This window comes from Stigmatopora argus, chromosome 12 (genome assembly GCF_051989625.1).
Source record: "Stigmatopora argus isolate UIUO_Sarg chromosome 12, RoL_Sarg_1.0, whole genome shotgun sequence".
Classification (NCBI taxonomy): domain Eukaryota; kingdom Metazoa; phylum Chordata; class Actinopteri; order Syngnathiformes; family Syngnathidae; genus Stigmatopora; species Stigmatopora argus.
In genome coordinates, this window is record NC_135398.1 from 4,406,813 (window position 1) to 4,430,325 (window position 23,513).

The following is a 23,513-nucleotide window of genomic DNA, read 5'->3' on the forward strand; positions in this document are numbered from 1 at the left end:
TGGGACTTCCGGCATGGCTGTCGTCTCACGAGGACGACCTCGTGCTCGGTGGCGTGGTAGCCGTCACGCACATTGGCAGTGAACGAGGAATGGTGTGGACGTCGAGCGACGCTAGGTGGAGCTCTTTCGCCAGACAACGAGAAAGACGACACGGTGTAAACTTCCGGCTAGGTTTGTTGACTAGCGCATGTTACACTTCCCATTATCGGCGTCTGTGGGCGGAAGAGGCGTTCGGAGCAGGATTTGAAGAGCGAGGATGCTAAATTTCGGCGAGGAAATGTCCCATTTCGTGATGCCAGGTAAGGATATGCCCCCACACGTACACATGCTGAATTAGAGCGTGCTTTCGTGCTTGTTTGCTCGTTTACGAACGGGTTCGTGAGCGCCCGTTAATGAGGCATGCGTGAGGGTGAAGGTAATTTGCGCATGCGCAGTAGGGTGCCCGTTAGCGTGGTCTGGGAGCTGCGTGTGGGTTTAAAAGGGAAAGAACGCTCCTAATTGAAGGAAACAATGTTTTTTTAGCATGTTGCGATGTCAGTTATACTTTAACGCACAATGATAGATTTGAGTACAGATGCTTATGATGATGATGTCAGGGTGTCGGGACAGGTGGAAATCAAAGATGCTTGGAATTGATTGGCTGAAATGGTTACGAGATTTCACAAATGATGACGTCACTTCTTGTAATTGTTGGTGTATTTTGACATTTTTATCTACTAATTGATTTTTGATATATCAAATTATTTCCACAGTTTTCCATTTAATTCATTAGCTGCCATTAATGGTGAGAGAAGTTTCACGTTTTTTAACAAATTGTTATCATCGCTCCTATTCTCAAGGTTTTTTTAATGCATTATTAAGCGGTTGAAAATGGATTGAACTCAAATGACTGAGACGTGATGCCTCAATATTTTCAGATTTTTTCCCTCAGTTTAGGTCTAGCTGTTATTTTTGACCAAAAATTGCACAATTTTTGTCAGCTATTGCTTTTAAAAAAATCCACCCGCCCTAAAATTGATGTATTCTCCATTTTGTGATGGACTACAAGTGTGTGGTAACTAAGGGGGAGTATAATACTTTTCATCATCTTTTACTTTCACAAAGTTTAAAAAAATAATTTAATGTATTTTTTATTTTTTTTTAACTATTTTAATATTTCTTCATATTGTAGGTTTATATGCAGGTTTATTCCTGTCTGTGTGGTCTAGTCTTTCTGTTTTGGATTGACATATAACATTCCATTATTAATTATAGTATTGTAGTATTGCATTATAGAGATTGGTGCACATGTGCTAGGTTTATTAATAGGTATACTTTAATAAAAAACAGAGAGCTTTCGTCTGCTTCGTAAGAATAATTTAATAATATTCACATATTCCATATGTGCCCCAATATGCACATATATAATAACATCCCAGAATAACCCCAACAACATGTTTCACATTGTTTGTTTTAAAATTTATTTGTGTGTAGTCATCAATTCGCCTTGTAGATTGCATGTGTGTGCTCATGAATTGTGGTCTTTGTTTTTTAATGTGATGCAATGATTGATATGCGTTATGTAAATGCTTTGTCAGTGTATTTGCATGCATCTTTTGTGTTTTCTTGTCTGTTTTTTTCCCCTCCATGCGTCAAAACTGCGAGGATGAGCGCCCTGTCATTTGATTGGTTTGCGTGTGCACTGTCACACTCACACACAGACACACACGGTTTCCATTACAGGGGCCGGCGTGGTTCCCTGGGCCCAACCGCAAGCCTCCTGTCTCCACTGAGGCTCCACCCAGCACCGCCACAGACTTCCCAGAAAAGAACAGCATCTAATTAAAAAACACACACAACTTTAATTACATTCATCTTTCACATACATGCATAAATATACGAGCAGGGCTACTTCTATATGAACAAACGTATACGTAAACGTGCACTTTTAACCCTGCATTGCTTTCCGGCACGAAACCAACGGGGATTGAAAATTGGACAGGAAGCAATGAAAATGTATTTTACATTTTAAGAAGTAGAGATGTAAAAAAAAATGACAATTTGGAAAAGGAGATCGTAATTGAACAGACGGACTTCAGGACTAAGTTTGAACCCCGCTAGCACAGAAATTAGGGCTAATTATTTCGATGAGTACGCATTGCTCATGAAATTAGAGTGAAATTTGTCAATTCCTACATCTGGACAACATAAATGTGGATTATGGAATTCTTATTGTATGTAGTTATTGTCCGTTTAAAATATTTTGGCAGAAATGTTGCATATTTTGTCCAATGATTCAGTTTTGAAGAATAATATCGCTTCTCAAAGTAGCACCCAAAGAGTAAACTTAGATGCATGTAAAACTACAATATGAAGAAATATTAAAATAGTTTTTAAAAAAATTAAAAAAATTTTTTTTATTTTTTTAAAACTTTGTGAAAGTAAAAGATAATGAAAAGTATTATATTCCCACTTGGTTACCACACACTTGTAGTTCATCACAAAATGGAGAATACATCAATTTTAGGGCGGGCAGATTTTTTAAGCAATAGCTGACAAACATTTAGCAATTTTTGGACAAAAATAACAGCTAGAACTAAACAGAAGAAAAAAAATCTGAAAATATTGAGGCATCACGTCTCAGTCATTTGAATTCAATCCATTTCAACCGCTTAATAATGCATTAAAAAAAACTTTGAGAATAGGAACGATGATGACAATTTGTTAAAAAACGTGAAACTTTTCCGCCTGAAAGAAAGCATTATGTGAGGCTGTCGTGTCCCGCCTCTTGTTATCCAAAAGTCCCGTTTAAGCCAGCATTGTAATGAAGGGAAGTGCGAGAGAAAACGGATGGATGGACTTTTTGAAAGAGGGCCAAAAGTCTGTTTAACAGGCTCTCGTGTAAACAATCTGGCACAAAACCCGGCCGGTTGTCTTGCAGGACCGGTCGCAAGTAAACGCTGTAGCTCAGTCAATCATTCACGGGAGGGCCCCAACACACACACACACACTCGTTAGCCAAGTGGGCTAAATGCTAATCACCTGATAAATCCAAATGTATTCGTTTTGTAAGGCTTTTTATAAAGAAGTATATTTTACTTGTGACTAGAATTTAATAAGATACACGTTAAGGCGCCTTGTGTGTGTTTTTAAAAAGTATGCAGATACTCATTTGCGTCTTTTGTAATCACGTCGCACGAGTAAACGAAAAAATGACAAATGTTAAATATTCTCCAGCGTGTTTTTGAGGCGCGCCTTCCGCCATCGATAAGGAAAACCCAGCATGTTTAAAACGTTAATGAAGTGTCGGCCGACGCCCCGTGACGCTTTTGACCCCTGAGCGACCTTTACTTTCACACTACAATTAATATTATAATATAATATATAAACATCTTTGGACATCCATGCAGGCAATTCAGACACCACTTTTTGCTTTAATAAAAAAAAAACCTTGTATAGTAAGGCTTTTGTTTCTTGAAAAAATGACCATGTATAGTGAGGCTTTTTTCGTAAAAAATGACCATGTATAGTATGGCATTTTTGGGGGGAAAAGACCATGGATAGTAAGGCTTTTTTTCATAAAAAATGACCATGTATAGTAAGGCTTTTTGTTGTACAATAAAGACCATGTATAGTAATGCTTTTTTGGGGGAAAAAAGACCATGTATAGTAATGCTTTTTGGGGAAAAAAAGACCATGTATAGTAAGGCTTTTTTTTAAAAACAACATAGTATAGTAAATCCTTTTTCTTAAAAAACGACATAGTATAGTAAGGCCTTTTTCTTAAAAAACGACATAGTATAGTAAGGCTTTTTTCTTCAAAAACGACATAGTATAGTAAGGCTTTTTTCTTCAAAAACGGCATAGTATAGTAAGGCTTTTTTCTTCAAAAACGGCATAGTATAGTAAGGCTTTTTTCTTCAAAAAAACGACAAAGTATTGTAAGGCTTTTTTCTTTAAAAAAAAACGACATAGTATAGTAAGGCTTTTTTTCTTTAAAAAACGACATAGTATAGTAAGGCTTTTTTCTTCAAAAACGACATAGTATAGTAAGGCTTAAAAAAAAAACGACATAGTATAGTAAGGCTTTTTTTTAAATTAAAAAACGACACAGTATAGTAAGGCTTTTTTATTTAAAAAAACGACATAGTATAGTAAGGATTTAAAAAAAAACACACAGTATGGTAAGGCTTTTTTTATAAAAAAAAAATCATAGTATAGTAAGGCTTTTAAAAAAAAAAAAACGACATAGTATAGTAAGGCTTTTTTTTAAACGACTATGTATAGTAAGGCTTTTTTCGTAAAAAATGACCATGGATAGTAAATATTTTTTTCTTAGCTAAAAATAAAACACCACAGATAGTAAGGCTTTTATTTTTTCAAAAAAACACCATGTATAGTAAAGCTTTTTTTTCTTTAAAAGGGGCCATGCACAGTAAGGCTTGTTTTGTAAAATAATAATAATAATAAATTAAATAAAAACATTAAATTAAAAAAAAGTTAACCATGTTCAAATAATGACCAGACAACCCTTTTGAGGATAAGTACATCAAATGAATGAATATTGCTGAGCACGTTAGCAGGACGCAGTCCCGTTTTGGTCCCTCTTCCGCGCACACTCCAATGTCGTCCAATAAAGAGCCGACTGGTGGAAGTGGCCTTAAAGTGTCGCTTTAGGACTTTTCCAAAGCGGACCGCAGCGTCGTGCCAGCGCTCCATTTGATGTGGCTTGCGCTGGCTTTTCCCAATTGAAGGATTCCTCCTCTTTCGCCTTCCCGTTCCTTCGGATCAAAGCGCATCCGTTCGACGGAGGCGGGCTGCTTGTCGCCACGACAACGCCGATCACAGACTGGAAGCTTCACGGACCCTTGTCACTAACAATGACAGCACTGAGAAGCCGCGGACCACTCGCCCCCGCGTGCGTACGTGCGCGGGGGGGCTTTAATCCCACAAAGCACATCGTCTTCCTGTGTTCTGCTTGGTAGAGCATGTGTGCACTTATGGTTCAACATGTTACATCTCCACATTTCTTTAAAATAAAATTAAACAAAAAATGGGACATATAATCCAGTATAATTTATGTTTTTTTTTTTCGCTTACCTTTGCATTTTTTGGCTTGTGCGGCTTATACTCAGGTGCGACTTATAGTCCGAAAAATACGGTATTTTTCCTACAATTCCAATTGTAATGGATTTTGTGAGTCTATTTTTGACTATACGTTTAATTTGAGTAAAAATGTGTGATCGTGGGACTTTAATAGCCTCATTAGCTCAACGGAAGAACGTTTAAAGCCTCTTAGGCAAATGTACAGTGTCCCTTAAAGGTCGTGCTTAACAAGTAATACGAGGTTGGGAATAGTAGCGGTCAACTTGTCAGCGAATATTTCTGCAGCAGCACTTAAGTGGGACGCTCATCTTTTATTTTTATTGCTGGGACGTTTCCAAATGTGGACGAGAAGGACATGAAAGGAAGACGTTTGAAATAGATGTTGTTTACTGTCACGACCGTTCAATTGTTGCCGTCATTGTGTACGGCGGCTGTAATTAGCAGGATGGCAATAAAACACGCCGTCGTCGCGAGCGCTACCAAAATAACGCTTAAGATTTTTTTTTTCATTTTGGTGTATAGAAAAAACATTTCAACATTCTGCGGTGGCTAAGAAGGGGGTGGGGGGGCACAGTGAGAAGGAACAAATCCAGACAAGCGCCACTCTCCCAAAGCCTTCTGGGAAATGTAGTTCAAGACATTGCAAGTGTAGTATATGTAGCGCTACACGACGACAATGAGCATATTTTGGTGCTGTTGACGGGAGTAGATGTCCAAGTGGGAGATATTGGCAGGGGAATGTGTTAGCGTGTATTAGCATTAGCGTGTTGTGAACTGTATCGGTGTCAAATTCAAGGTTCGGGGGCCAGATTTGGCTCACTAGATCATTTTCAGTACAAATGACAGAAAAAAAATACAAAAGAAAAAATGTACAAGTGACAATAACAAAATACAAATTAAAAAACGTAAGTGACAATAATAAAATGTACAAATGACAATTAAAAAATCTATAAACGACAGTAATAATATACAAATTTAAAAAAATGCACAAATTACAATAAAATAAAAAATGTACAAATGACAAAAAAAAATTAAAAAAATCAAATGTACAAGTGACAATAAAAAAATACAAATTAAAAAATATAAAAGTGACAATAAAAAAATACAAATTCAAAAATGTAAGTGACAATAAAAAATACAAATTCAAAAACGTAAGTGACAATAGCAAAATACAAATTAAAAAACGTAAAAGTGACAATAAAAAAATACAAGTAAAAAATGTACAAATGACAACAAAAATACAAATTCAAAAATCTACAAATGACAATAAAAATATACAAATTTTAAAAAAAATATATACAAATGACAATACATTTAAAAATGTACAAATGACCAAAAAAAAATACTAATTAAAAAATGTACAAATGACAATAAAATAAAACATGTACAAATGACAAAAAAAATACAAATGAAAAAAATTTACACATGACAAAAAAAATTAAATGTACAAATGACAATTAAAAAAAATATTTACTACTTTGTTTGCTGCCAACCTCCCATGTTCAAATAGATTGAACGTAATTCGGCCAATGAATTAAAAGCATTTGCTGTTTCCGAGTCTTCAATAACGCCGAAGCACACATTTTTCTATTTGGCATTACAACATTATCTGATGTGATTTTTGGGCTCACGCTTAAAACTCGAGATAACCTTGAAAAAGTTCCCAAAGAAGGAACGCTGGGAATTGTGTGACTTTGTGACTTGATTCCTTTTTCCACGGCCGAGCGTCGATAGCAAGTGGAAGATCCACAAGTCACGAGCGACGCATCTGTTTCATATTTCCCTTCAGCAAACGAGGCCGCGACTCCCAATGTTTACCTGTTTCTAAAACACGTTTGTCCCGTTAATCCCCGCTTCTGAGTTCTCCCTTTTGGTTCTGACATTCTTCCTCTTTTTTTTCTTCTTTTTTCCGCCAGCCCAAAGATCATCTGGTTCCTCTTGCGCCTGCGGTCCCAGCAGTGAGAAGGCCACATCAAAGCTTGCCGCCTGACAGCCCGCAAAAGACGACGACGACGACGAAGACGAGGACGAGGAGGAGGGAAAAATCTGGGAAAAATTCTGGTACCTCACACACACACACACACACACTAACACACAATACACACACAATACACACTAATGCATCTGTGTCGGTGGAAACTTTGGAAGAAAACATGGCTCGTATGTTCGGTCTCGGCGTCGACGGTATTGGGGCGACTTAAATGAAAATTACATTGGCTTATCGAATGCTCGTTGGTTTAGTCAAAATTGCGGCCCGTGGGCCAAAAGTGGTCCGCTAGGGGGTCCGTTGTTCGGCCTGCTCATTCATGCTTTCGTTTTTTTTTTTTTTTGACAAAGATATCTAAGTACAAGTTGACTCTTTGGGCCGTAAAATATTTTACAAACTGATTTTGACACCCCTATCTTAGAGATATTGTCTCATGCGATTGGATGGCGACCAATTCGGGGTGTCCCCGGCATACTGGACACAATTGGCTGGGATAGGCTCCGGCCGTTTGGTCGCCGAACTTTTGGTCGCCGGACGTTTGGTCGCCCGGACCCAAACGTCCGGCGACCAAACGTCCTCCAACAAAACAAGGTAAAACAACACGGTCTACGCATCAATAAAAGCCAACAATGGCCCTGAGCAGTTCCACTGAGCGGACGTGTGAGTGACGAAGAGTTTGTATGTACATGCGTTGTCCCTTTAAGAAGCTACGTCAGTCAGGGTCTTAACAATTTCTCCAACAAAAAACAATACAAGTCCGTGAAATTTGGAGCTTTTCTTTAGCCTAATAATTACTAGGGCATTAAGTATGACTAAATAATAATTCGCAGTTTGTATTTAGGGAATTTGAGCAACGATTTAAATGGTCATTATCAATAACCTTCTGGGCGACCAAACGACCGGGTACCGGCTCCGGCACCCCTGGCGAGAATAAGCGAAATGGAAATTGAATGATTGAATGCAACTGTTCAAAGGAATTTTGATTGTTATGAGCACATATCGCAAGTTTGGGGATTTTGAATGCATCGTTGATTGAGCAAAAATGAATAAGTCCTTTGAACGTGGGGGTCACCAAGAAGACACGCCACGCACAAACATCAAGACAGGCAGAAAGAAGATCAAATGTTTTTGGGGGCGTGCTGGTATGTTTTGAAATGGGACCTCGGAGCAATTTAGCCGTCCGTCACCGAGCCAGAAAAGAGAAGAAAAAAAAGGAGCGTTAGCGTACCTGCCGGGGCACGTTTGGACGGCCGATGGGAGACGTGTTAAAAGGCGGCTCGCTATATTAGTAACAGATGAAAGCTATGCGGAACCGAGGGGGGCGGGGCCAGATCGTCCATTAGGGACTGTTCGGTTTATAGTAAGGCTTATTTTGATGGTCCTTAATGCTCCCAGTATTGAAAATTTGAGCCATTTTTGATGGGTAGCAAAAAATGACAGCACAGATGGATTGGACGCCTACCGTTGTCAATGGCGTGGAATGATTTATAAACAGCGGCTCGACGTGGAAGGCCGCGAAAGCCACAAGAATCCCGGCCGGGTTGCCGCAGTCCCATCCGGCCGGGCCTCTTTTGAAAGAGTTGCGTTGCAACGTCACATGTTGCCCTTGATCGCTCAGAACAGCGACTCACTCGCTCAAAGAGAGAAAAAAAAATGGCCGCTCCGTCGCTCCCCACTTTGATCGTATTGTCGTCCGCAGTTTCCTTCACACGCGGTCGCCGCTAAATGATTCCACGTTAGCTTTACGGGAGGCTTAGCGTCGTCTTTGATGCTTTCAAGGCGCACGCTAGCATCATCAAAGACCCCGGGGTTCGACTCGTGTGCGGTCGATTGGTCGCCGTCTTTTGGTCGCCCCGACTGCAACAACGGCGACAAAACAAGTTAAAACAACACGGTCTACGCATCAATAAAAGCCAACAATGGCCATGAGCAGTTTCACTGAGCCGACGTGTGTGTGTAGAAGAGTTTGTATGTACATGCGTTGTCCCTTTAAGAAGCTACGTCAGTCAGGGTCTTAACAAGTCACATACCTGTCAACCTCTGCCGATAACTGCCCTTATAAATGATTATGATTCCCCCTTACAAACCCCCAAAAAACCTTACAAACACCGTACGGTGTTTGTAAGGTTTTTTGGGGGTTTGTAAGGGGGAATCATAATCATTTATAAGGGCAGTTATCGGCAGAGGTTGACAGGTATGACAAGTTCTCCAACAAAAAACAATCAAAGTCCGGGAAATTTTGAGCTTTTTTTTTGCCTAATAATTACTACGGCATTAAGTATGACTAAATAATAATTCACAGTTTGTATTTAAGGAATTTGAGCAACGATTTCAATGGTAATGATCAATAACCTATAACTATTGGATAGAATTTTGTGATCATTAAAAAAAATCCCATTGGAATCAGCCCCAAACTATCAAAGAATGCAGCTCGCTAATGAATGACTGTTGCGGGCTTCAAATTGCCATCTGGTTGAAACAAAACATTGCTTTCATTTCGTCCATTAAAGTAAATCATCTCATCTTCCCATGGTGTCTTTGTTCCAACATTTTGTCTGGCTGTCATTGATTCCAAACAACAAGACGGCAGATAAATTATGCTTTCTTTGTGGAGATGATGAAGCCCCCCCAGGCCCCTTTTTCAAGGGTTTCCTCCTCGCGCTTTCTCCCATCGTTGCCACTGACTCCGCCCACTTTTTTTGACGTGCGAAGCAGCGAATATTTCTTGGCTGCGGCCGCCCGCGTCCTATCTGGATCTCATTTGGCGCTAGCATGTGGCGGCCATGTTGAACTCGGCCCTTTCGACCCTCGCGCCAGAACGAGAGACAAATTTCAGAGGTCGCGTCAGAGGTCAAGTGCTCCTTAATGCTTCCCGTCAAACGGACGGCCCGTGGGCCTTGAACGCACCGTTTGAATAGGATTTTTATGTCCGGAGACAAAGAATTAATGGAATTAATCGTCCTTGTCAGTCATGAGGGAAGAAAAATGTTTATGAGAAGAAGTGAGCGGTTGGTTAAAAAAAAAATGTTACTGATGTCGAGGAAAGAGCGTTTGGATTGGCTACGGAGTGAAAACAAACAAATGCGAAGACTCGGTTCAAGTGGCGTTCACCACCGCAAGAATTGCTTTCAAGTTTTAGGAGCGCTTGCGCAAGATCCAAAAGTGTTAAGGAAAGTTTTTGGGGGGGAAAGGAGCTTCAAATGTGCCATCACGCTCAGAAAAATGATGAAAATGGATGAGAGATTGTTGCTATTTGAGGACAGGGCTGTCAAATTCGGTTTGAACTCGGATTGGACGTCTGTTGCCATCAATGTCGCTGAAACGTTCAGAATTGAAGCGGGATGTTGTAGTTTTAAGTTTTCGAGTGCTGGAGGTGAGCTGAGCTGGGTTTTTTTTTCGTTTGGTGCACAAAGAAGGGGCAGTGATGCTGTGAGCGTGCAAGCGGTGGGGAGGTGGGGGGCGGTGTCGTGGGGTGTCGTGGGGGGGTTTCAGGATTCGCCACACAAGAACAAGACTCCCACTTTGGGCCCGAAGTGAATGGCCCTTCCGGCCTCCTTGCAAATCTCATCAGGGTGTTTGTCCGCATCCTACTTTTTTGAAAGAGACGGATTTGGCACTTGGTCAAAGTCGCCGAGCAAGGATTAAAGTGGAAGGAGAACACAGACATTTGGAAACTACAAAAAGAAAGAAAGAGAGAGGATTAGGATTAGCAGATCGGAAATACTAAAATAATTGGTTTTTTTTTCAATGATTGGCTTCTCATAGAAATAGTGGCAAAAGAAAAAGGACGTTTCCCCTTTGAAATCTAACGCAATGTCAATTTAACGTAGAAATAGCCATGCAGATTATTTATTCCATAAACAAAGGGCCATTTTTTGTCCGAATTTTTTTTAATTCATTATATTACAATGAATAAATAATTTCCTAAAGGCAATTAGAATGTGCAATTTGGATATTTTCCCATTACGAGAGAAAAACTGTCTTGAGACGGCCATCTTGTTTTCCACCCTCGAGAGCATTCTGACGGCATTCACCCAAATTTAATCCAAATGGATCAAATGAAAAGTTCTATTTTGAATAAGCTGACAATTTGTCTTCAGCAATTCACATTGCTCTTCTTTTTTTTTTTTAAAGAAACGCCCGCCCGCCCACCAGGCTTTTCTTTCCACACCCACAAGGAATGCAGCCACCCCAACGGCAACGTTACTCACTCGCTCTCCCAAAAAGTGGAAGAGTTGCTTGGAGTCGCTCGGCAATTGGGCCAGCAGCTTCTCTCCTTCCTCTCTCCCTGCACATTTTTCAAAGGAACGTCCATCCACCTCGTGGGTAGTAATCTTGCGTCCAGCAGCGTCATGTGAAGATCCTTTTTCCATCCTTTTTTCCCAAGCTGGAAAGAAGCAGAGTGCGTGAAAAGCAGGAAAATAAGTTGTTTGAAAGTCTTTGAAAAGTTGGAACTCCGACACGCGGAATGGAAGCGGCTTTCCTGCTCATCGTTTCCTCCTGCTTAGGTAAAACCAGTCCAATTCTGGACCATTTCTGATCATCTTGATTGATTAAGTATTGAAATAGTAGTGGCTATCATTAAATAGGAGATGGAGGAATGTAAGGAAACGTTAGTTGGTTTTTTTTTTAAAACAATGGTGTTTTGTGAGTAAAAGTTGACTTTTAGGTTCAATTTTCAGAGGTAAATATAGTTGTTTTAGTTATTTAGTTATATTTATATTATTATTATATATTTATATTATTATTATTATATATTTATATTATTATTATATATTTATATTATTATTATATATTTATATTATTATTATTATATATTTATATTATTATTATATATTTATATATTTATATTTATATTATATATTTATATATTTATATATTTATATTTATATTATTATATATTTATATTATTATTATATTATTATATATTTTTATATATATTTTATTATATTATATTTAGTTATATTTTTAGTTATTTTCTGAAATAAAGTTAGTTAAAACAAGACTTTTTTTAAAAAATTATCGGTTTTCGTACCACACAAGGGGGTGCTGGAGACCATCCCAGCCAAGCAGCTTTTTAATTTGAAGGGACTAAACTAATTTGAATATCACAAAATTGTTTAAAAAAAATTTTTTTGGGGGGGGGGGGATTATGCAGCTAATTTATAGTCAATAATGATGTTTCAGTGCCATTGATGGAAAGACGTCCAATCCCTTTGAACTGGGAGGATTGGCAGCGACCAATTGTACGTGGAAGCCAATAAGTTGTTTGTTATTCAAAAGAGCCAATTGTCAACTAGTTTGTGAATGATTTTTTTTGGTAGTAGTAGAAAGTAATGATTGCATTAGCGCAAAAAAGCTGCACGTTATTTTGGGGCTCTTTTAAAGGAAGCGAGCACCTGTTGGCACGCCAGCGTCGTGCAAGTTTGTTTAGTTGAAGGCTGCTGCTGGCGGGGGGGTCGGGGGTGGGGGTTGTTAGTGATGTGGGATGTTTGAAGTGAATTTTTTTCCAAAAATGTCCGCGGCCGGGGGCGTCTTGAACGTGAGCAGCGGGGCATTGTGGGATTTTTGCACTTAAAGATAAAAGAAGACTTTGTTGTTAGGGAGGGGAGGGGAGGGGAGGGGGGGTTAAAGTGAAGAAGCGAGGGTCTTCCGTTCGTACTCGAGCGACCAATGAGAGACGAGTCGTTAACGTGGAAGAGGCACATGTGAAATTGTAGCTTTTGGTTTTCCGGGGCGCCATCAATCACTCTTATGAGATGCGTTTGATGGGACAAACGCGCCAATTCCGCCGCTTTGATGATGGCCGATAAGTGCCGCCGTCCGTGCCTTTGATTGAGGTCATGGCGGCACGCAAAGGCCGTGCCAAAGACGGACGGGTTAGTTTCCTATATTTTAAAAATGGGCTTTTGGAGGAGTGTGGAAGGACAAAATAATCGGCCTTTAAGGGGTTCGTTTTGCTGATTGAACTGTTTTATGAGATTGAGGTTGGATTTAGAAATGTTTTGATTTCAGGGGGAAAAAAAAGCTGATAAATCCATAATTTTAGGGGTGAACTCTTTTGCAAGAAAACATTTCTGTGGTCATTAGATTTTAAGAATAATTATTGATCGTTTTCATTAGATTTTCTTCAACAGTTTTGAATCACAATGTAATTTTAGGAGGGAAAAAAAGGTAAAAACTTGTTGATTTGAAGGTGAAATTCTTACCATTTTGAATTTTTCTTTTAAAAGAAAGTTTGGGCGTAAATAAAAGATAGAAAGATGCAATCCCAAACACATTAGCTTTTAATTCAGATTCAAAAGTACCATTATTGTTGATCCCCAGTGACAGTGGTTAGCATTAGCCCTTTAGCATTGTCAAACACAGACTTCTTGGATTCCTGTGTGTATTTTTCCACGTGAAAGCGAGCCCACAGTAGAGTGTTTGGAAATGTCCAAGTGGAAATTGTTCAGTCCTTTGTCTGGGTTACGGCGTCTGTGCTGACGTTAGCTCACTAGTCGGCGGTTCGAGCCAGCTGGCCGTGTCGTGCCGAGCCGTGGGAGTCTTGTGGCCGCTTTGATTTTTACAATTAGACAACTCAAAGCCAAGTTGGCCCGTTGGCGGAAGATCTTTTCTTCTTATATTCCACTTTCTGGAAACCTTTATCTAGTTGAACTTGACTCAGTGAAAAAAGGGCCGCTTTTCTGGTTGTGAGACCATGGTCGCCGATCTTTTGGTCGCCCGGAAGGTTATTGATAATTACCATTTAAATTGTTGCTCAAATTCCCTAAATACAAACTGCGAATTATTATTTAGTCATACTTAATGCCCTAGTAATTATTAGGCTAAAGAAAAGCTCCAAATTTCCCGTACTTTTATTGTTTTTTTGTTGGAGAACTTGTTAAGACCCTGACTGACGTAGCTTCTTAAAGGGACAACGCATGTACATACAAACTCTTCTACACTCACACTTCGGCTCAGTGAAACTGCTCATGGCCATTGTTGGCTTTTATTGATGCGTAGACCGTGTTGTTTTACCTTGTTTTGTCGCCGGTCTTTTGGTCGCCCGTTGTTTGGGTCCAGGCGACCAAAAGACCGCGACCAAAAGTCCCGCGACCAAAAGACCGGCGACCAAACGACCGCACACGAGACCATGACACCTGACAGAGATGCTTCCATATAGCCAGCCACCTAGCATGCGAACACACAAAGACTTTTAAATTTTCCTATTTGAAATGACCTGACGGACTCGAGCCCGAGATCTTAGCTCTAACCAACAATTGTCTCATTTTGTTTTCCTCCCAGTTTTGTCATCATGTTTCTCCGTGGAGGAGCGGTCGCGTCACCTCTCCTTCGAGAAAGCCCGCGGGCGCTCGGTCAAGGACTCCCACATGTGCCAGCACATGTTGAAGCACCTTCACGACGGGGCCCGCATCACCGTACAAATGCCCCCAAACGTGGAGGGCCACTGGGTGTCCACCAGGTAACGCCTCCCCGCTTCCGCCGGTTTTCCAGTCCGCTTAAACGTTTGTCTCCTCCCCCAGCTGCGAGGTGAGACCTGGGCCAGAGTTCCTGACGCGTTCCTACCGCTTCTACGCCAACAACACGTTCCGGGCCCACCAGTTCTACTACGAGGACAACCACTGCACCAAGCCCGCCTACACGCTGCTGGTCCGCGGACGCCTGCGACCGCGCCAGGCCTCCTGGATCATCCGGGGCGGCACGGAGGCCGAGTACCACCTCCACCGGGTCCAGATCACGTGCCACGCGGCCGGCGTGGCCGATGAGCTGAGCCAGAGGCTGAACCGGAGCTGCGGGGGGGTGGTGAGGGGCCCCTGGGAGTCGGAGGTCCCCTACCAGTTGTGGAGCGAGGAGGGCGGCTACAACTGCTCCAGGGAGCTCAACTTTGCCATGCACGAACTCCAGCTGCTGCGCGTGGAGAAGCAATACGTGCAACGCAACTCGGACCACCTGGTGGAGGAGCTCTTCCTGGGGGACGTCCACACGGACCCCGAGCAGAGGCTCTACTATAAGCCCACCAGTTATCAGACGCCACTGCAAAACGCCAAGGTCAGTTTCGTTCGCAGAAATTCGTTTTTCAAGCAATTCTTTGTCAATCATATTTACGTTCAGGGGAGAACAGGGTTGGTTGTCACTATTGAGAGCAGGGTTGGTTGTCACCATTTCATGAATATACTTCCATTAACAACATCCTTTTATTGGTTTGGACATTCTTTCTATTTTCAACTCTTACAGTAATTTAGTAGAAAGGTTACACATACATTTATATAAATAATTACATTTTTGACAACTAACACTTAGCACATGTTTTTAGCTAAATGTTTAAACTACAGCCAGCGAGAAAATGTGGATCAAAAGTGGAGTGTTCTTCTTATACGTCACCTCTTATACATCAAAGTGCCTCTAACCTCAAAGTGATGTGACACTACAACCAATCTGTGTGACAATCAACCCCGTTCTTCCCTGTTGGAGGCCGCTTTGATCATTTTTGTATTTCCGTTAACCTCACCGTGTCGTTGTTAGAGAGCAAAAACATTACGCTTTGCTGAAATCCTTGCCTGAAGCTCACCAACTTTTAAATTGGCAATCTTCAAACATGGCAAAGTCTAGAATCCGTCACCCCGCCTGCAAAACATGTCCTTCTCAACTGTGGTGGGAATCCCCCTTAAAAGCAAAGCCCTGCCAAAACAGGATTGGATGTGGTCTCACGGCCACTTTTTTTTTTCTTCACTCGATACTTCAAAACATGTTCGCCACAGCCATGCTAAAACGGTCACTTTGTTCCGTCAAACAAATGTCAATACTTTCTGCTTGTTCCAATAGAAATAACATGAGCGAACATTGTTTTTTAATGAGAAAACGACAGCCTACTCAGAGAACCAACACACAACCTTCAAGAACGTGACCTAGACCATAAAACTATATCTAATCTGTCATTCCAGAACCACGCACACGGTTGCATCGTCTGCCGGATCATCTACCGTTCGGACGAGTTTCACCCGCCCATCCTACCCCCGCGCGCCGACCTGGCGGTGGGCCTTTACGGCCAGTGGGCCAGCCAGCGCTGCGAGGTGCGCCCGGAGGTGCTCTTCCTCACCCGTCACTTCCTCTTCCACGACAACAACCACACGTGGGAGGGCTACTACTACCACTTCTCGGACCCCGTGTGCAAGCACCCCACCTTCACCATCTACGCTCGCGGACGCTACTCGCGCGGCCTGCACTCCACGCGGGTCATGGGCGCCACAGAATTCGTCTTTAAAGGTAAAATATTTATTTATTCTGAGTCAGTTTCTGGTCGTAGAAATGTCCAAAGATTGAAAACAGGAGCAAATATCCAAATTTTCTCAGGCTATTCATCTAACGCCCCTCAAACTGGATCTGCAATTATTTTGTCACTAGCATGACATCAAATTAACCTTCAGACATCTATCAAAAATGAAATTGTAATGCGGCATATTGAGTAATACCTCAAATGACGGGTCTCAATGAAGTCAATGGAGATCTGTAATTACTTTGTCAGCATGGTTTAATATGATGGCAAACAAACCCCAAAACATGCTTATTTAAACTCACAAATCCCATGGAGATTTTTTGACACAGTGAAAATCTATTTTCTACAAAGGCCATTGAGTCACACCTCAAATTAAAGGCTTTAGCGAGTTCTATCCAGATCTGTAATCATCTTGTCAATATAACCTAATACGATGACACTTGAACGCCAAAACGTTGGGAGTTAAACTTACCATTTATGTTACGTACCTTGCAAAACTGGGGTGGGAAACCCATGGTTCTCGAATCAAAATAGGCCTGCGACAAAACCCCACATTGCTCTATTTTCCCGCATCTGGAATATTTGACGCAACCTCGATACAGCAAACTCGAACGCACAGAACGGTAGATGTAGACATTCAGCCCGGCGTCGTCCGATCGCATTTCTTCTCATGACTTTGGCCTTGTTCCCGCAGTGAACCACTTGAGGGTGACTCCCATGGACTTGGCCACCACCTCGCTGCTCAACGTGTTCAGCGGCAACGAGTGCGGCGCCGAGCGCTCGTGGCAGCTGGGCGTGGAGCAAGACGTGACGGCCACCGCCGGCTGCGTGGCCCTGGGCGTGCGCCTGCCGCACACCGAGTACGAGCTCTTCCGCATGGAGCGCGACGCCGACGGACGCTACCTGCTCTACAACGGCCAGCGCCCCAGCGACGGCTCCAGTCCGGACCACCCCAACAAGAGGGCCACGTCCTACCAGCTGCCCCTGGCGCGCTGCTCCGCCGGGGTTCAGGCGGCGGGACGCGACTCGGTCGGGGACGACACGTCGCTCCGGCTCCACAATGGCGGCGGGAGACGCCATTACGGAGCTGGCATGGCGATGGTGCTCGTGGCAGTCCTGTTTCAAACCTGGTCGCTTTGAGCCTGAAATGAACTCTTGGCTAGAGTGACTAGTGGCCTTAGGGGATCATTGTTGAACCCCAAAATGGCTCAATGGTGAAGATTGGGCCTGTGGGGCCACAAAAAGGACTCCGTCCATTGCTGGCCAAAAGAAGTTTAAGGAGCCAGGAGCCAAAGACATGTCCCTAAAAACTGCACTTTAGGTGGAGGCACCCAAAGATAGATATTAATGTATATATGATGTTATATATATACTTCCACCCTGTTTTTTTTTCAGGTATGTCGGGGTGGGGAACTATTTTCCCCAATAGGGCCATGTACAGTCACAAAAAGTATATATAATTAGCAGGCCAAACTCAATGAAAAATGTGCACTAAATAGGTAAAAGTTTGATGTTGCTAAAATGATAGGTGCTACTCCAAATGTCGGAACTCATGTCCTAATGGGCTTACGGCATACCACCCTGAAAAGACGTCTGACCTTGGAAGCTAAGCAGGGTTGGGTCTGGTTAGTACTTGGATGGGAGACTGCCAGGAAATACCCAGTACTGTTTGCTCTTCTGTTACGAAGGGGAATTAGCTCAAGTGGTACAGTGCTATCTTAGCATGTGAGAAGCAGCGGGATCTCTAATAGACCAGGACTGTAAAGGGGGCGCCATGGCCTAAGTAGTTAGTGCGTCAGCCTTGCACCCTCACAGCTCTGGCGTCCTGGGTTCAAATCTTGGTGGGTCCTGTGTGGAGTTTGCCCTGCGATCGGCTAGCCACCGATTCCAGAGCGGAGTCGGTGGCGGGGTACACCAAGAAATGAAGTCCTACTTATACAGTTTTCTGTATAAGTAGAACTTCATTTCTTGGTGTCCCTCCCAACTCTGTGGCCAGCCGATTGCAGTGCAAACTCCACACAGGACCGACCGGGATTTGAACCCAGGACGCCAGAGCTGTGAAGCTACAAGGATGACGCACCAACTACCTAGACCAGGGGTGTCAAACTCATTTGGCATCGTGGGCCACATACGGCCTAGGGAGATGTCAAGTGGGCCGGACCATTAAAATTATACCATGCTCTGCTATAAATAACCCAAATATCATGTCTTTCCTTTGTTTTGGTGTAAAGAAGCACAAGAACATTAGGAAAATATTGAAATTGAATGAACTATCCTTTTTCAAAACATTTCATTAAACACATATTTCCTTAGACAAATGTGCAATTGACTTTTATCATTCACAAATATGCATTGCAACTGATCCCACTGATTGTACAAAGGCACAAAACTTTAATTGGTACTGAAAAATATAGTAATGCACTAAGATTAAATGAGACTTTTAAAGAAAGGAATTTTTAAACCACTTACACATACACATATAAAATCTAAATGTAATCCCTGCGTGCACGTTACAAACTAAGGAGAGTGATTTTAAATGTGTAATGAAGAAAGTGTTCGCCTGTCCTGTAAATCTGTAAACTTCATACATGAAACATACATACACATACAATACATACTGAAAATGTATGGAGTTGCTGCTGTTTTCAGTCTGTCTCAGTGATGCGGCTTGTCTTCTACTCTGATGGAAAGAGTGCGCCCCTTAGCGGATAATCCATGAATTGCAGCGAATTAAAACTATTAATTCCATGTCTTTTATGCATTTTTTCCACTTTCAAATTATCCTGCGGGCCTGATCGAACCTCCTTGGGGGCCGGTTCCGGCCCGCGGGCCGTATGTTTGACACCCCTGCTTTAGCCAAATGAATCCCAATTGAAAAAGCATATCCAAGTATGTAACTTCAGAAGTCAAAAACAAACACTCAAGTGCATGTCACCGCAATGTTCATAATGTGCAATATTGTATCTTAAAGTATTAAAGCCCAACCAAAAAGTTTTTACAGTACGTTATTATGAAAACAATGTAGTTGTTTTGAAGTATTAATGCCCAACCTAAAAGTATTTGCAGCCCCAGTCCCCTGACTAATGCACTCTATGATGAAAACGATCTCTTTTTTTTGTGTCTATGTGTAATAGGCGTGGCTGTGGTCAGAGTTCAAAAGACTTCCGCCATCGCCGCCATTTTTCAAAATGGCGGATGAGCCGGAGGCTGGGCGCGTTGGACTGCTGAGCTGCTCAGAATTGACGATTTCCCGAAGAAAGACCTGACAAACTTCTTCCAGGACAATGCAGCGCGTTCGGTACTTTGTCTTTTGGGGATTTCGTAGCCCCAGTTCTCATTTCAAGAGTGCTTTTTGACGGGAACGTGCTTCATTGGCGTGATGTAGACCCGACGTGGATGCTAACACAAATGTTTGTTAGCAAGTTGGCTACATCGCGTCACCTATTGCTCTTAATGTTTAAAAAGAAACCCTTCCATTGTGTGTTTCAGGCCCTCAACGAGGACAGACTGCTGGGAAACATCAAGAATGTGGCCATGACGGCCAAAAAGGAGCAGTTTGTCGGCAAAGTGAGTCTTTTTTAATAGCTTCTAATTCCTCTACCCGTGTAATTGGATTGGATAACTTTATTATTCCAGTATTCGGGAAATTTTGTTGTCACAGTAATGTTTAGATATCAGCGACCAGTGTTCACGGCGTTCCTAAATTAGCTTGTTTAGCATCATGATACACTCCAATTTTGAATGAAGACACTTTAACTGGGTTGGCGTTGATTTTTAATAGCAAGATCCTGTGTGGGTAACTCACACACACACACACTAGTGCCATCAAGTGGAGGTGTAAGGAATAAACAGTACACTTCTAGAATACGTATATACCTTTGCCCTTCCCTTTCCTAAAGGAAGACTTCAGGGCTTGGACCTTTTGATTTTTAATTGTGGTTTTGACAAAACCTAAGCGAGACATTCATTCAACCGTAGCGCAGGGGTCATTTTTGACTCGTTTAAACAACCATTTTTCCTCCGTCTAAGAGCTTTGTGAGACGTATTTTATTTTTTTGATTGAATGGGAGTCATTTGTGCATCAAAATGGTTAAATAACCAATGACATAATCATGCTGTGGTGTTTTGCAGAGGTTTAAAGCCACGGAGATGGTGGAAGCTGTCCAAATCTACAAGACCAAAGAAGTCGTGTATGACGTAAGACCTGTTTTTCAGGTTAATTGATTTATTTTCATGTCATGTGTACTAAAAATACTCTATTTTGCTTCTCTTCAAGGTCCACCCAAGTTTACCAAATCAACGCTAAAGAAAGGTGACTTTGAAGCGTGGCACAGCCTTTGACACCAACATCTTGAGGGCCCCTATCCAGTATGTTTTCCACATCTGAAAAGAGAGGTGAGTCCTTCTGATGTTGGTAAAACCTAACTTAGTGTTGTTTTTTGGTCAAATCTTTTGACCTAACTGGCCCCCAGTCTATTTTTTTTAATGTTGGGCTTTGACCCTCTTTTTTTTTCTCCCCAGAATTCCATCCAGTGCCAAGAAGGGATTCATCAATGGAAACACCACCCATCTTTAAATGCTATGTGGACTTCTCAATTACCCCATTTTGTGGGAAAATAAAACCTTTGAAATATACTCATGTATTTTTCTTCATAGAAATAGTAAAGGAATGCAAGCAACATGACATTTTAGAATTTTTATTCAAAAAATACATTTGCACACTTAGGATAACATTGATTGGTGTAGACAAAAGCAACACTTAGAATAAACACCGGAAAAAAGACCATTGAGGGTCTTGGGTCTTTTTTCCACCAAGTGTTTTAACAAAGACAAGTGACACTCAAATCTCTTTTATTGAAATTTCTGATTGAAAAAAAAAAAAGAAATCCTCCTCACCTTAGGGATCGGGACATCACCTATAAAATAAGAGGGGGTTAGCAAATTGCAACTTTAGTCAATAAAATAATGTGAGATTGGAATGTTTTGACTTGGATACATTACAATATAACCCGGAAATAAGCTGCTTCCGTGTGCCTGTGCCAGCGCCATCGCATTTCGATCTTAATCCATATGCGTCTAAAATACAGAAATAGCACTCGTTACTGACACTGGTAAGAAATGATGCGCCAAATAGGCGTGAAAATACGGTATTAACCTCAGAGCAGAGTTCAGAGACAATGCATCCCCTTCAAGTGGGCAACCTGGGAAGATCACCTGGTCTTCCAGGGTCTGGACATCACCATGGACCTGGTGCATGCAAAAAAATAGAGCAAAAGTTATCATATACAGAGACTGGAGATTCAACAGATAGGTGTTTAGGTGTTTTTTTTTTTTTGGGGGGGGGGGGGGGGGGTAATTCGTATTACCTTGATACCTTGGCCCAGTCTCCTCTCCCCTCAAGGGTGTGCATGGTTCTGGACACACGGGAATAGCTGCATCTTGATTTAACCAAGCTATTTGGGAAGTGCAAACAATTATTACAGGAAAGAGAAATCTTCAAGTAAATGATCAAGATAAAGAATGAAAATAAGTTAGTGAGTGCTCGGTGCTAATTTCCTTTCCAGACAAAGCGATTCAATATACAGACTGATGTTTAAAAAGCTAGGAGAAAGTCGGCTTGACAATTTTTGTATAAATGATTTTTGTTTTAAAACAGAATTACAAATTGGAAAAGGGCGTTTAGCAATCGCAGTGAAAACTATCATTACATTCAACACACCTTCACCTGGCAAACTGACCGTTGATATCTCGGCTTTGTTTGATAAAATGAAGTCTTCCCCCACGACTCAATAATGGAGAGAATACGGACAAAATACTTTTGAAGTCAAATGTCGTGAGGCTAATGCTAAGCTAGCTAGTGACATGCCAAGAAGCCCATACTTCAAATGTCGACGGTGTGTTCGACCTGGCAATAAACTAACAGATTTGTTGGCGTTTTGGCTCAATTGATTCCTAAATAAATCTCCCGGTAGGGTGTTAAAAATGCACATAGGCCAGTAAATTGCTCTAGTCTAGGGCTTACCTCGTTTGGGTGCTAGTCGTTCGACCGACGGCATGGAAATGTCTGCGCCAAAGGGCGCGATGCTGCGCATGTGCATAATTTAAGCACCTGCGTCACCAATGGGCGTAACCACGCCCATAGGAGGTGATTTGTTCTCCCGACTCAATGACCATGTTTGGAAGATGACGTACCATAGTCGCCATTTTTGTAGTCTTGATGCTGTAAAAGAGTGTGTTCGGTTTTTTTTTTTTATATAAAAAGCCTTACTTTGCATGGTCATTTTAAAAAAATAAAAAGCCTTACTATACATGGTCATTTTTTAAAGAAAAAAGCCTTACTATACATGGTCATTTTTTACAAATTAAAAAGCCTTACTATATGCTATGTCGTATTTTAAGAAAAAAAGCCTTACTATACTATGTCGTTTTTTTTAAAGAAAAAAAGCCTTACTATATACACTATGTCGTTTTTTAGGAAAAAAACCTTACTATACTATGTCGTTTTTTAGGAAAAAAGCCTTACTATACTATGTCGTTTTAAGAAAAAAAGCCTTACTATACTATGTCGTTTTAAAAAAAAAAAAAAAAAAGCCTTACTATACTGTGTCATTGTTTTAAGAAAAAAAGCCTTACTATACTATGTCATTTTTTTAAAAGAAAAAAGCCTTACTATACTATGTCGTTTTTTAATTAAAAAAAGCCTTACTATACTGTCATTTTTTTAAGAAAAAAGCCTTACTAGACTATGTCGTTTTTTAAGAAAAAAGCCTTACTATACTATGTCGTTTTCTTAAAGAAAAAAGTCTTACTATACTATGTCGTTTTTTTTAAGAAAAAAGCCTTACTATACTATGTCGTTTTTTTTAAAGAAAAAAGCCTTACTATAACTATGTCGTTTTTTTAAGAAAAAAGCCTTACTATACTATGTCGTTTTTTAAAGAAAAAAGCCATACTATACTGTCGTTTTTTTTAAAAGCCTTACTATACTGTGTCATTGTTTTAAGAAAAAAAGCCTTACTATACTATGTCGTTTTTTAAGAAAAAAAGCCTTACTATACTATGTCGTTTTTTAAAGAAAAAAAGCCTTACTATATACATACCTGTCAACCTGGGCCAATTCCTCCCCGTATTAATGATTGGAATTCCCCGTATTAAGCAATAGAA

General features: G+C 41.1%; 1 protein-coding gene and 2 long non-coding RNA genes across 5 annotated transcripts; 2 read left to right on the forward strand and 1 right to left on the reverse strand.

Moving 5' to 3' along the window:
• Nucleotides 1–19: 19 nt before the first annotated feature.
• Nucleotides 20–18,123, forward strand: LOC144085573 (protein APCDD1). 2 transcript variants are annotated; one of them, XM_077614992.1, is made up of 7 exons: nt 20–299; nt 7,002–7,146; nt 11,207–11,580; nt 14,360–14,537; nt 14,599–15,124; nt 16,018–16,339; nt 17,044–18,123. In XM_077614992.1, exons 3-7 carry the CDS (start codon nt 11,541–11,543, stop codon nt 17,487–17,489), a joined length of 1,512 nt encoding a protein of 503 aa, XP_077471118.1. In that variant the 5' UTR covers nt 20–299; nt 7,002–7,146; nt 11,207–11,540; the 3' UTR covers nt 17,490–18,123. The 2 variants fall into 2 exon arrangements, with proteins under 2 accessions (XP_077471118.1, XP_077471119.1); XM_077614993.1 differs by lacking the exon at nt 11,207–11,580 and having other exon boundaries at nt 22–299.
• A 1,382-nt stretch (nt 18,124–19,505) lies between these two features.
• Nucleotides 19,506–20,984, forward strand: LOC144086088 (uncharacterized). 2 transcript variants are annotated; one of them, XR_013304335.1, is made up of 5 exons: nt 19,506–19,647; nt 19,839–19,916; nt 20,481–20,546; nt 20,626–20,744; nt 20,871–20,984. It is a non-coding gene; the product is annotated as an uncharacterized LOC144086088 (long non-coding RNA). The 2 variants fall into 2 exon arrangements; XR_013304336.1 differs by having other exon boundaries at nt 20,626–20,717.
• Nucleotides 20,985–21,183: 199 nt separating this feature from the next.
• On the reverse strand, nt 21,184–22,907 carry LOC144086026 (uncharacterized). The gene is made up of 5 exons (XR_013304323.1): nt 22,372–22,907; nt 21,716–21,802; nt 21,505–21,596; nt 21,351–21,425; nt 21,184–21,265 (listed from the first exon to the last, which is right to left on the reverse strand). It is a non-coding gene; the product is annotated as an uncharacterized LOC144086026 (long non-coding RNA).
• Nucleotides 22,908–23,513: the final 606 nt, after the last annotated feature.